Here is a 13556-nt window from a genome sequence, read left to right as displayed (position 1 = left end):
CCGTTGCCCTCAGTGTCTCCTTTGAGACAAGGAAAACGGAAGAGCAGGGATTGTTGGATCTGTGTTAGGGATGGGAGGTGGGGTAACAATTTTGTGGGACATTTTAGACTTTAGAACCACTTTAAAAATACATACTGGAATAGACTTCAACCAAAGTTTAGTGTCACCTTTAACCTGAGCTTGGGTAGCACCTAATGTCTGCTGTATAGCCTCCTGGGCCTAAATTTTAAGAGGCTTCACTTGGAAATAGGAATGGGTCTGAACACCAACACAGCTATTTGTAGGAACTACAGAGTGTGTTACCTTTTAGGCACCTTCACTTAAAACACTTTCTGAAGCCAATAATGCATTGCAATATTGAGAAAGGGAGGTGGATACACAGGGAGGATTTTTCCTTTTAGATTAGATTTTAATGTTTTTGGGATGGAAAATGAAGCCGTTCTTTTAATGTATGTTTCTGTGGTAATTTGTGGTAGCTAGGGCTTCCTTATCCTGATAGTCTGTGATAGTAAAGGAAAATACTTCAGGAAGGCTATAGTACTGTAGTTCCATCATTGGTTTCTTATCGCACATTTCTCTTTGCGGGATTATCTCTGGGAACCGGTGAAATCAGTGTGGCTCCCACTTTGCGGTGCGGCGCCGATTTTAAAAAAAATTCCTGCACTGCTTTTGGCAATTTCATGTGCAACTTGCATAGACATCTGTGCATGAAGCCGCACAGATGTCATGCAAGCCACACATGAAATCGCAGTAACCAGCGGCTTTGAAATTGTGCTACTTCAGTTGAAGTAGTGTGATTTTAAAGTCACATTCAGTTTGAACCAGGGCTTACTGTCATTTCATGTTCAAATGACAAGACCGGAACTGAGAAAATCTGCAACAGGGACACAAAATAGGAAAAAAATATCTGTCATGAGTTCTGGTCTCCTTCCTACTCCACTGAATAAAATCTGTTTTATTTCTGTCTGTGTTGCTGTTGGAGGAGTAATTCCACTTGCCGTCTAGTAATACATTGTCAGCAGGACAGGAAGTGAAGGGAAATCTCACTTCCTGCCCTGCAATGAAGTAACAACCTGACAGGGGTTCTAAGCCTTCCTTACTCTTTTAAACTCTAAAAGTTCTGGCTTGACATACATTTTGAATAAATTCTGGATTTGAGAGAATTTGAATTTCGACAACCTTAACAGGCTTGCATAATTTTCTTCTTTGATGTTACCTTTTTTAAATTAGAATTACACACTAGGTAATTTAAAAGATTCAGGTTTTATATAAGGTTTTACTTTGCAGGCTGATCTTCAGAATGGTTTAAACAATGCTGAAGTGTGTCACAGGCGAGCCTCCCATGGATGGAATGAATTTGATATCGGTGAAGATGAACCTTTGTGGAAGAAATACATTGCACAGGTATTCAGAGTGTAATATGAAACATCACTTACCTGAACTGCAGGGTGCTTCTCCTGCTGCTATACCTCACATTTGTAGTGCTAACATAGTTTTCATACGCTTGTGCAACTTGGGTATTCCATTTCTGCGTGCTAGCAAGGAGGGATGGGGGCACTTTCATTTTTTTATTTTATTTTTATTTTTACACTGTCCCTTTTTTTAATTTTGTTTTTTTTTAATTTTTGTAAATGTAAACATCCTATGTAATAGAAATAATGGATGAAAGGAACGCTATATGGAGAGATCTGGGGTCTATACTACCCCAGATCACTCCTCTACTTTAAAAAGCAAAAGATAAAAAAAAACCCCTACTGATCTCATGCTTTAAAAAAAAAAAAAAAAAAAAAGTTTACTTCCGCCCTAGACCGGAAGTGACGTCATGATGTTGCTCTGGTCCTCCTATATCATAGAAGTGATCAGAGACTATCTGGTCTCTCCTCACCTCTATGGCCAGCATCTCAAACCGCCAGATCGTTTCCCAGGCTCACCGGTAAGAGTGGTAAGCCAGAGAAACACTGGCAAGCAACTGTGGACCCCTCCTGTGCCTTCTTAAAGTGGTCCAGCAGCTTATCAACCGCTCGGATCATTTTTTTTTTTTTTATAAGAAAGAGACTCGCTGGCTGAAAAACAAAATACCAGGGTTATGGCTGATACCTTCATCTGTAACCCTGGTAAACCACTTCGAAGCTGCAATGTTCTTCAAAGCTAACTTGTTTCTCCAAAAATAAGACCTACCTTGAAAATAAGACCTAGTACTATTTTTGGGAATTGCTTAAGTATAAGACCTACCCTGAAAATAAGACCTAGTTGTGATCAGAGCATTTTTTCAGCCAGAATGTGGCAGAACGCGGTTCTTCCACCAACGGCACTGGCCCTGTGCACACCAATTTCTACTGTCTCTTATAAACACAGAAGAGCGGGTTTTGTGTTTGCAAATGACAGTCCCTCTTGTAAGTGACAGCACCAGCCGCTCCCACAGAACCTCCCTACCTCTGTACTCACTGTGGGACAGGGAAGGAACATATATCAGCGGACGCAGTGTGTTTAGGGGCGGGGCATCTCATCCTGTAGACTAATGCATGGAAGCCAATGCCCCAGGGGTGATCGCCGGCCAGTGCGGAAGAGGCAGACCGGTGAGTGAGTGCGCTTGGTGCATTGTGTGGGAAGATAGGACCCGAAATGAGAGTTACTATAGAGAAGGTCCATCTGCTGGCAGCTGTGTTTTGCAAAGCTAGCTAACCATATGAAGGTGGTGAAGAGGGAGGGGTGGATGTGCAAACGTGAGTTGCAGTCAGGTGTTGCAGAGGTGAATTGACAGGTGAATTGCAGACAGGGTGCATAGGTGGAGGGATGCGGAGGGGAAGTGAGTTGCAACCCACCTCTACACCCCGCGGCCACAGCTTGCCTTTGCATCCCCTGTTTGCAACTCACCCCTGCACCCTTTCTGTGGCTCATCTCTGCACCGTCTGAAACCTACCTGTCAGTTCACCTCTGCAACACCTGACTGCAGCTCACAGCTGTCATCAGCCGGTCCTCTCTATAGTAACCCTCATCCACAACTGCCTGCAGCTCACCTCTGCACCCCCCATCCACACCTGTACATAAAAAAAAAAAACACACTACGTCTTATTTTTGGGGTAGGTCTTCTTTCTTTAGAGTCAAAAAAAATTTAAGACCGTGTCTTATTTTTGGAGGAAACACGGTACATATTGCGCTTTTGAAGTGATTTTTAAAGAAATACATCCAGCCTTTGAATGAATACTCTGGATATTTAATCTTAAAACAATGTCAGCCATATGTGTGATTGTTTGTGGAGCCATGTTTTTCCTACCAATCATATATATTGTGAAGTGCATGTGATTAAGGCTGGTGTTAGAATTTGTCTTATTAGCAGCCCTCCCAGTTTCAGAAACTCAAACAGCAATAATAGATTTTAAGGGACTCCCAGGTACCTACTTTCTGTAATGCTGTAAGTAACAACCACCACTTTTTGGCTGTGTTTGTGGCCTTCCTCTTCCTCTACACCTTCTGCTTGGTCACAAACTACAAAAAAAAAAAAAAAAAAAAGAACACCTCATAGGCATTTGGAGGCACACAGGCTGGGAGGATGTGGACAAAAATTTAGACCAATAAGCTGGGGATCCCTGTTTGTTCCACAGGGTTTGGTTTATTAGAACAGCCTTTCTCAACTAGAGTGCCCAGGTGATGGAGAAAAACTGAGGGAGAAGAGAAATGCTGGAATACTACTCAGTACCAGTGTGCAAAAGTGTATTTGCTTTGGAAGAATAAATCACCTCTAAGGCTGAGTGTCCTACATGTGTGGATGTTGCTATAAAACTGTTAGAATAGTTTTTCACATTTTAGAATGGGGTGCCTCGGGACTGTCCATAATTTTACAGGGTGCCTCGGGACTGTCCATAATTTTACAGGGTGCCTCGGGACTGTCCATAATTTTACAGGGTGCCTCGGGACTGTCCATAATTTTACAGGGTGCCTCGGGACTGTCCATAATTTTAAAGGGTGCCTCGGGACTGTCCATAATTTTAAAGGGTGCCTCGGGACTGTCCATAATTTTACAGGGTGCCTCGGGACTGTCCATAATTTTACAGGGTGCCTCGGGACTGTCCATAATTTTACAGGGTGCCTCGGGACTGTCCATAATTTTAAAGGGTGCCTTGGGACTGTCCATAATTTTACAGGGTGCCTTGACTGAAAAAGGTTGAGAAACACTGGATTAGAACATCCAGAGGTTTCCTTAAACATCCCTGCCAATAGACGCTATTAAAAATATTTTCAGTTGACCTATATTTTACACCGCTGATTTATCTGTTTTTTTTTTTTTTTTATTCCAGTTTAAAAATCCACTTCTTATGCTCCTGCTGGCCTCTGCTGTCATCAGCATTTTAATGCATCAGTTTGATGATGCCGTCAGTATCACCGTGGTAAGTGATCCCTTGAATCCTCTGAATACTGTTTTATTGGCATTGGTAATTTAGCAGTTTGTTGGTTTTTATAGAAAAAGAAGTGCATGATTAACTACATCTACTCAGACATGATGTATGAATTGTAGGAAATCGGTACTGAGAGATGGGGCTGTCATTTGGTTACCTTTCCTTCTGAAAATGCTAGTTTTCTGGTTCTCATGCTCTTTGACTTCAGTCTTTTCTGAGTCCCTGACCAGGAATCCAGGAAAATCCACTCCTAATTTTGCACTGTTGATTTAAGTCAGTGGCGCTGAACATGTTTGTACCATCGAAGGAGCTTGACAGCCAAACATCCCTCATTTTCAGTAGGTGAGAGTAACAGCGATAGCACACATACTTCTCTCGGCTAATCATAGATAAGTGTTTTTTGTTGTCTGATTTTAAAAAAGATTGGACCCTTGCCTTTTCTCTAAATAATTGCAGATCTTTTATAAGCCTTCAGCAATCTTTTTTTTTTGAGAACATGGCCAATTTGTTGTGAAAACTTGCAGAAAACATTTTGTCCCTGAAGTGTTTTGTGTCTCCCTGAGCACGCTGTAATGACTGCTGTGGTTTTCTGGCCTTGGCTTATTTATTAGCTATTCAGCTAAGCAAGGAATCATACTTCTGTGCAGTTTTGTCAAAGCACTTCACAATTGTTCAGCTGTTATTTCTGGACAGGCTAATGAATATTCAGGAATCAACATTTTCTTACACTTTGTTCTCTTACATTCAAATAGTTTCATTGTGTGATTTATTGCAACGTTAGCGGGCATGAAAGTGACAAACAAAATGTTAGAAATTTTTGTGTTTTTTGTGATGAAGTAATGGCATATTTTTGATTACATTTGCATTATTTCGTGGTGCTCTTTGTGCAGGTTTACATTCTAGCTTGCTAAAAGTGCCTGGAGTAGAACCTGGTGGTACTGATGTCTGATAAAGAACTCTTATCGGCAGAGAAGGCTCATACTACTAGGATTCGAAGAACATGCACCATTTTATTGGCTTAATTAAGGCAAATTAGTAAGCTGCCTGTGTAACTGTAATAGAGTTTTGGGCAAACGACTAGTAGTTGAATAGACATATTTGATGAATAATCGTATACATTTATATGTTGAATAGAGTTTTTGCTTCTTTTCTGGTTTTAAAGTGGTAATCTGCTAACACTAGAGAAGTGGAACTCATTCATTTCCAGCATGTTACAGGAATTTCAAGTGAAGGTAGTTAATCCTGCCACTGGCACAGATAATCATAAAGGTTTATATAGCTTAACCTTGTTTTGTATTTTGGCAGGCAATACTCATTGTCGTCACAGTTGCCTTTGTTCAGGTAAGGTTTTTTTTTTTTCCCCTATGTATTTATGCTATGAAATATTTGCTTAGTGCCTGCAATATGACGGTTTTATCATAATTACTTCTGCTGTAAGTGGAAACTTAAAGAGGAAGCTTGCTTTCCCTTTGTATCTGCGTAGTTTGTGTTTGGGTTTATTCTTATATTTTATCCCCAATTCACATATTCGCCCACCCAGCAAATCCTGTTATGATCTACCACTTGGCTTTCACTCGCCAGGTCCCCAGGGCCATCTTTTTTTTCTTTTAATTTTTCTGCCTTCATCGGAAGCTGGCTGTCTTTCGTGTTCAGGTAGCCGGAAGCCAGAACCTCCTGGGATATGTGATGTGCATATCCCAGAAGAAGTCAGGCGTGAGGGGGTAAGCTGGATCCAAAAAAATAAATAACCTATCCTTCCAGGGTAAAAAAGCCAAGTCAATTATTTTACTCCATGGAGGGGGTGGGGGGAGGGTTTTGGTATGAAAAAGGTGTTTTTATTTATTTTTTTCTGCTTTAATATCATGGCCTGTGTGCATAGTGGGGTTGTCCTCATGCAGCCAATGTTATATGGTAAAGACATGATTATATAATTTACTTTTTGTAGGAATTTATTAAGAAATGAGATCTGTCCAAACTATTTCATCCTTCTGTGGAAAATCTCAGCAAATGGTAGTTTAAAAAAAAAAAAAAGGAACCTTCTGCGAACAAGATTAGGTAGCTAATGTTGACATACCCACCGAGAACACAAGTTATATAAGCAGATTAATGTTAAAACTGTAGATTGTCAGCTTTAATGTAACATACAGGCATTAGCAGGGGAGTGGGACTGTGAAAGTCAGCAGAAACGTGCTCGTCGGCTGCCAACAGCAAGTCCTGTCATGCTCCTGTTTGTATCATGTGACCTGCTCCGATTTAAGGTCTCTGTTGATATTAGTTACCCACAGTGAGGAACTGCTGTATGTCATGTGACCAAGCGTGCCACATTTAGATTGTCCCGGAACCCATTGGCATAAGTACTGCTATTCACAACCCAACCTGTTTTCGCAGTTGCCTGCTTGTTTGATTAAACTATAGTTAAATCCATAAATATCCAAAGTGGGAGCAACAGCAACTCAGCCATGAAGTAATAGGACATGTAAAATGACATACCGTGGTCAGCGCATGCTGAAGTGCGTAGAAGTCACCAACTGTCTATAGAGTCTATAGCTAAAGACTTTCAAACTTCGTGTGGCTTTCAGATTAGCACAGCAACAGTGCGTAGAGAGCTTCATGGAATGGGTTTTCATGTCCGAGCAGCTGCATCGAAGCGTTACACCCCTAAGTGCAGTGCAAAGCGTCGGATCCAGTGGCGTAAAGCACTCCACCACTGCACTCTAGGGCAGTGGACGTGTTCTCTGGAGTGATGAATCGCGATTCTCTGTGTGGCAATCCAATGGACGTGTCTGGGTTTGTCGGTTGTCAGGACACTGTATTTGCTTGATTGCAATGTGCCAAGTGTAAAGTTTGGTGGAGAGGGGATTATGGTGTGGGGTTGTTATTCTGGGCTTGTGCTTGCCCCTTAGTTCCAGTAAAGGGAATTCTTAAGGCGTCAGCATACCAAGACATTTTGGACAATTTCATGCTCCCAACTTTGTGGGGGCAGTTTGGGGATGGCCCCTTTCTGTTCCAACATGATGCGCACCAGTGCACAAAGCAAAGTCCATAAAGACATGGATGAGCCAGTTTGTGCAGGCCAGACAAGTTCCTCCACCCCAGAGTCCTGATCTCAAACCGATGGGAACACCTTTGGAATGAATTAGAGCGGAGACTGTGAGCCAGGCCTTCTCATCCGACATCAGTGCCTGATCTCACAAATGCGCTTCTGGAATAATGGTCAAACATTCCCATAGACACACTCCTAAACCTTGTGGACAGTGTGCCCAGAAGAGCTCAAGCTGTTATAGCTGAAAAGGTTGGGTCAATGCAATGTTGAACCCTGCGGACTAAAACTTTGATATCGTTAAAGTTCATGTGCGTGTTAAGGCAGGCGTCCCAATACTTTTGGCAATATAGTGATTATCCACATTAACATCTGACATTTTATATACAGTATCCCACAGAAGTGAGTACACCCCTCACATTTTTGTAAATATTTTATTATATCTTTTCATGAAGAAATGACACTTTGCTACAATGTAAAGTAGTGAGTGTACAGCTTGCTGTTATACAGTGTAAATTTATCCTCCTCAACATAACTCAACACACAGCCATTAATGTCTAAACTGCTAGCAACACAAGTGAGTACATCCCTAAGTGAAAATGTCCAAATTGGGTCCCATTAGCCATTCCCCCCCTAGGTCTTAGGTGTGAATGGGGAGCAGGTGTGTTAAATTTGGTGTTATCGCTCTCACTCTTTTATACTGGTCACTGGAAGTTCAACATTGCACCTCATGGCAAACAACTCTCTAAGGATCTGAAAAAAAGAGTTGGGGCATCCTCAAATGGAAGGTGGAGGAGCGCAAGGTCTCTAACATCCACCAGCTCTGTGATGTCATCATGGAGGAGTGGAAGAGGACTCCCGTGGCAACCTGTGAAGCCCTGGTGAACTCCATGCCCAACAGGGTTCAGGCAGTGCTGGAAAATGATGGTGGCCACTGAAAATATTGACACTTTGGGCCCTATTTGGACATTTTCACTTAAGAGTGTACTCACTTTTGTTGCCAGTGGTTTAGACATTGACTGTGTTGAGCTATTTTGAGAGGACAGCAAATTTACACTGTTATACAAGCTGTACACTCACTACTTTACATTGTAGCAAAGTGTCATTTCTTCAGTGTTGTCACATGAAAAGATATAATAATATATTTACAAAAATGTGAGGGGTGTACTCACATCTGTGAGATACTGTATATTTAAGTACCTTCCAAATGTTGCAGTACTATATATTTTTTTAATGATGTTCCCTTTGCCATAGCTGTTGTAGTGATCTCCGTTGTTCCCAGAGTCCTCTAGGAACCTTTTTGAGTGGCTTATTTAATAAAGGAGGATACATGTGGACACCCCAGGTAGTTGTCCACTAAAAACAACCAAAATGGCAATACTTAATAATGGTTCTTATGTGCAATTTGCTGTTTAGAGAATAAAAAAAATATTTTCATGGTTCCACCCACTCTCCTAAAATAAAATAATAGCTCTGTTATTTTTGAGATGTATAATGGATTGAGACATACAAATATTTTCTGTTCTAAGAAGACTTTACTGTGTCATGCACTGATTCGGTTGGAGGGCTTTTTGAAGTTGTTAGTTCCTTGACACCATAACCTGTGTGGTATAATGTCTCATTGGGTTCCAAGTCCTACTACATAGAATCTAAGGTTTTTATACATTGCACTGGTGATGGCAGAATAGCCTGAAATGGAAATCTTCTTATGTAGAATGCCTTATTGTTATAGGATTCAGTAGATGAAACTTAAATGTGTTCCGCCATCTCTCATCCCCCAGTCTTCCCCGCCCTCTCAATCATGTTAAGCGTGCCTGAAAAAAAACCCAACAGATTAATTTCAACCCAGTTTTACACAATAGTTTATGAGCAGTTATAAATAATATGTAAATTAATTGCACCACACCATGTTTTTGGTACTTACTCCTATAAATCCTACGCGCCTTCAAAAATATACACAATTGCAAAAAAACTTTCAGTTACTCCTGTGTGACCCAAAACTAATCAAAATAATAATATTACAATCAATGAAAAATATCAATAAACATTGTAAACACACATGTATGTGTCTAAATCAATGCTGCTGCTGCTGTCGTCCTATTGGGATAACCCAACAACCTAATAATTTTAAATCTCAAAGAGTAATGCTGCTCCAATCCTAAAGTGCAATTGCAAATTCTCATATTTCAAGTGCTTTCATCTAGGTCTGGTATCAGATTCCTTTATCAAATACACTGCTTAAAAAAAAAATTGAAGGAACACTGAAAACACATCAGATCTCAGTGGGAAAAAAATATCATGCTGGATATCTATACTGATATGGACTGGATAATGTGTTAGAAACGTAAGGATGCCCCATCATATGATGGAAATGAAAATTATCAACCTACAGAGAACTGAATTCAAAGACACCCCGAAAATCAAAGCGAAAAAATGATGCAACAGGCTAGTCCATTTTGCTGAAACTCAACATGGTACTCAGTAGATTGTATGGCCCCCACGTGCTTGTATGTATGCCTGGCAACATCGGGGCATGCTCCTAATGAGACGGATGGTGTCCTGGGGTATTTCTTCCCAGATCTGGACCAGGGCATCACTGAGCTCTAAGACAATCTGAGGTGCAACCGGTTGGCGTTGGACGGACCGAAACATGATGTACTAGAGGTGTTCTATATTATTTAGGTAAGGCGAGCGTGGGGGCCACTCAATGGTATCAATTCCTTCATCCTCCAGGAACTGCCTGCATACTCTTGCCACATGAGGCCGGGCATTGTCGTGCACCAGGAGGAACCCAGGACCCACTGCACCAGCGTATGGTCTGACAGTGGGTCTGAGGATTTCATTCGATACCTATTGGCAGTCAGGGTGCTATTGTCTGGCCTGTAGAGCTCTGCGCATCCCTCCGTGGATATGCCTCCCCAGACCATCACTGACCCACCACCAAAATGGTCATGCTGAATGATGTTACAGGCAGCATTATATTCTCCACGGCTTTTTCAGACCCTTACACGTCTGTCACATGTGCTCAGGTGAACCTGCTCTCATCTGTCAAAAGCACAGGGCGCCAGTGGCGGACTTGCCAATTCTGGTGTTCAATGGCAAATGCCAATCGAGCTCTATGGTACCGGGCAGTGAGCACAGGGCCCACTAGAGGATGTCGAGCCCTCAGGCCACCCTCATGAAGTCTGTTTCTGATTGTTTAGTCAAAGACATTCACACCAGTCACCTGCTGGAGGACATACCATCCAGGTAAACAGCCTTCATAGCTGGAAACAGGACATACCATCACTGAATGGTGAGGAATGGACTCAGGTACCGGAGGTCTCTCTTTCCCCTTCACAACGCCTGACTCAGCATTCACTTTTGGGGGAGAACTCTATCTGTGTAGTGCCTTAGATGCTCCTCAGCCTCAGGATTTGATACACATGTTATGGCGCTACCCTAAGCTCCACTACTATTGGGCGTCCATATTTAAACTTTTAATTTACTCTACTCAGCTCTGGTTCCATTGGACCCCAAAATTGCCCTCTTGAGCATCATCTCAGAGGAGGTACTTCCCACTGATATGAATTTATTATGGGTAAGGTCCTTATATCTAGCTTGAAAACTCATTCTACAGAAATGGATCTCATCCACACCTATTGGTGTCAGTGGGAGGAATAGCACCCAATCATTGGTGTCAGTGGGAGGAATAGCACCCAATCATTGGTGTCAGTGGGAGGAATAGCACCCCATCATTGGAATACTATACTGAAATACCATATTGAAATCAAATCTGATATTTTTTAATTTTTATTTGGTGTGCGTTGAAAGAGGGGTAGTCTTATACGGCGAGTATAGCCCAAACCCTATATTTTAACAGGAAAAGTAGGGGGTCGTCTTATATGCCCAGTCGTTTTATACTCCGGAAAATACGGTAACTAAGCTGACTTAATGTATATTTAAAACTAGATTATTCCAACAGTGCTTCAATTCCTGACATTGTGTTTGACTGTTGGATATGTATGTTTACATACATCTAATACTTTAATACTTTTGCAATTTAGGAGTACCGGTCAGAGAAGTCCTTGGAAGAACTAAGCAAACTGGTACCACCAGAATGTCACTGGTAAGGTTATTATTATTATTACTTTTTTTTTTTATTTTAAGCCAGTGGAATGTATGTTCATTGCAATGTATAGTTATTTGGTCATAATTTGTTCAGTAAGGTGGCTTTAGTCTCTAGTGTATGATTTTAGTGAATGTGTTGCCTTTTCTGGATGTGGTTGTAACGGCTCAAGATTTTTTACTTTCATGCATTCTATGCGTGAAGGTAAAAAACCTTCTGTGCGCAGCAGACTCCCTAATAGTTACCTGAGCCCCATCGCGGTCCAGCGATGTGCACAAGAGCCTTGGATCTCCAGGGACTGTCATTGGCTGAGACAGCCAGTGAGAGTAGAGAGGGGGTGAGGCCATGCCGGGGCTCTGTGTGTGAATAGACACGCAGAGTTGCAGCCTGTGAGCGAGCTTACTTTGGTGCCCCCATAGCAAGCTGCTCGCTCTAAGGGCACTAGGCAGGAGGGAGGGGCTAGAATCTCAGGCAGGTGCCCTGAGAAGTGGAAGATCGGGGGTGCTCTGTGCAAAGCCACTGCCCAGAGCAGGTAAGTATGACATGTTTGTTTGTTTTTTTAAATTGCCTTTAACATCACTCTAATCCTGTAGGAATTATTATTATGCTGTTGTGTTATAACTATGCTGGTTAGGTGGTTGTAGCAAGATGTTTGGTATTTAAACATAAACATTTTTATTTTTTCTAGTATAAGAGAGGGGAGACAGGAGCACACCCTTGCCAGGGAATTGGTGCCTGGAGACACTGTCTGCTTGGCAGTTGGAGACAGAGTTCCTGCTGATCTGCGGCTATTTGAGGTATATTTTTTCTGTTTTTGGTTTCTTACAGGAAGGTTATAGGTTTAATTTTTGGAGAGTACTTTGTACAAAACCTACCCATAGCACATAAGAACATTTTTGAAGATACTCTGGGTTGATTTAACAACTGATTTACTGTAACATAAAATGTATGCCTTAACTGTGTGGATTTGGAGCTGAGCAGATTATAAACTGATTGAAAGGCTGAAGCTGAACATTTTAGATTCCTATGATAATGGACAATGTAGGAGTAAGAGGGTTCAGTATGTTGAACTTCTATGTGCAGTATATCCAGATGAACTTTAATGATGACAGTTAGAAACACTTACAAACTTGCAGTAAAAACAGGCTCAGTAAATTCGTCAGTATGCGGTGGCTCTGTCCACCGTGCGAGGACCCACTGTGCCGGCCAGCAGCTGCAGGGGGAGCTGAGGATAGGATGTCCAAGATGGCCGCTGCAAGTTCTGGGGTCGCAGGAACGCATGCCGGAGTGCAAACTGTCCGGGAGACCGCAACCAGAAGTGATGTGGAATGGTGACGTGTTGCGGAGCATGCGCAAAACTCCTTCTTCAACACGGATGCCAAAGACTAGGTGGAGCCGATTAAATAGGTAAAAGGGGTGGGGAGGGGACGGCCTGAGGAGATGGATGTGAAAGCCCCCCGAAGACCAAAAAACGGAGGCCAAACGATGTGGAATAGGGAAAGGGGGAGAGACTATTAAAAAATGGAGTAAAAGAACAATAATTAAAATAAAAAGGATAAAAAACGGCACAGAACTGTGCTGAGGAGACATTAATGGCTGTGTGTTGTGTTATTTTGAGGGGATAGCAAATTTACACTGTTATACAAGCTGTACACTCACTACTTTACATTATAGCAAAGTGTCATTTCTTCAGTGTTGTCACATGAAAAGATATAATAAAATATTTACAAAAATGTGAGGGGTGTACTCACTTCTGTGAGATACTGTATCTGTTTTGTGAGGACATATAGTTGTAATCAAAAGATATAAAAGTGGTAGGAAATGGTAATTCTATAGAATTGTGTGAATCTTAAGGTCCTCATTCAGACCTCCAGGAGATAATACGTCCAGAGTATAAATCCAGTATGTTTTCCTGCGGCATAAATGCTGGAATCTCTCAGCTCTGGGGAGGTCAGTGGACATGGCTTCAAGGACCCAGGTGTGGCAGGCGCAGCACCCTTTGGTGCCTAGTGCG

At 41.9% G+C, this 13556-nt stretch overlaps 1 protein-coding gene across 1 annotated transcript in view; it reads left to right on the top strand.

Annotated features, from left to right (window-relative positions):
* Positions 1–13556, top strand: part of ATP2C1 (ATPase secretory pathway Ca2+ transporting 1) — a 163016-nt gene that overhangs the window by 51982 nt on the left and 97478 nt on the right. The window contains exons 3-7 of the mRNA XM_089652058.1: positions 1288–1404; positions 4296–4385; positions 5700–5735; positions 11481–11542; positions 12231–12339. Of these exons, the coding sequence (XP_089508184.1) occupies positions 1288–1404; positions 4296–4385; positions 5700–5735; positions 11481–11542; positions 12231–12339 (414 nt within the window). The remainder of the gene's footprint in view (positions 1–1287; positions 1405–4295; positions 4386–5699; positions 5736–11480; positions 11543–12230; positions 12340–13556) is intronic.

Source organism: Staurois parvus, unplaced genomic scaffold (genome assembly GCF_062004578.1).
Source record: "Staurois parvus isolate SC_StPar_1 unplaced genomic scaffold, SC_StPar_1.0 ptg000670l, whole genome shotgun sequence".
Classification (NCBI taxonomy): domain Eukaryota; kingdom Metazoa; phylum Chordata; class Amphibia; order Anura; family Ranidae; genus Staurois; species Staurois parvus.
Note: the sequence above shows the minus strand (reverse complement) of the source record. Positions and strands in the feature narration are given on the sequence as shown.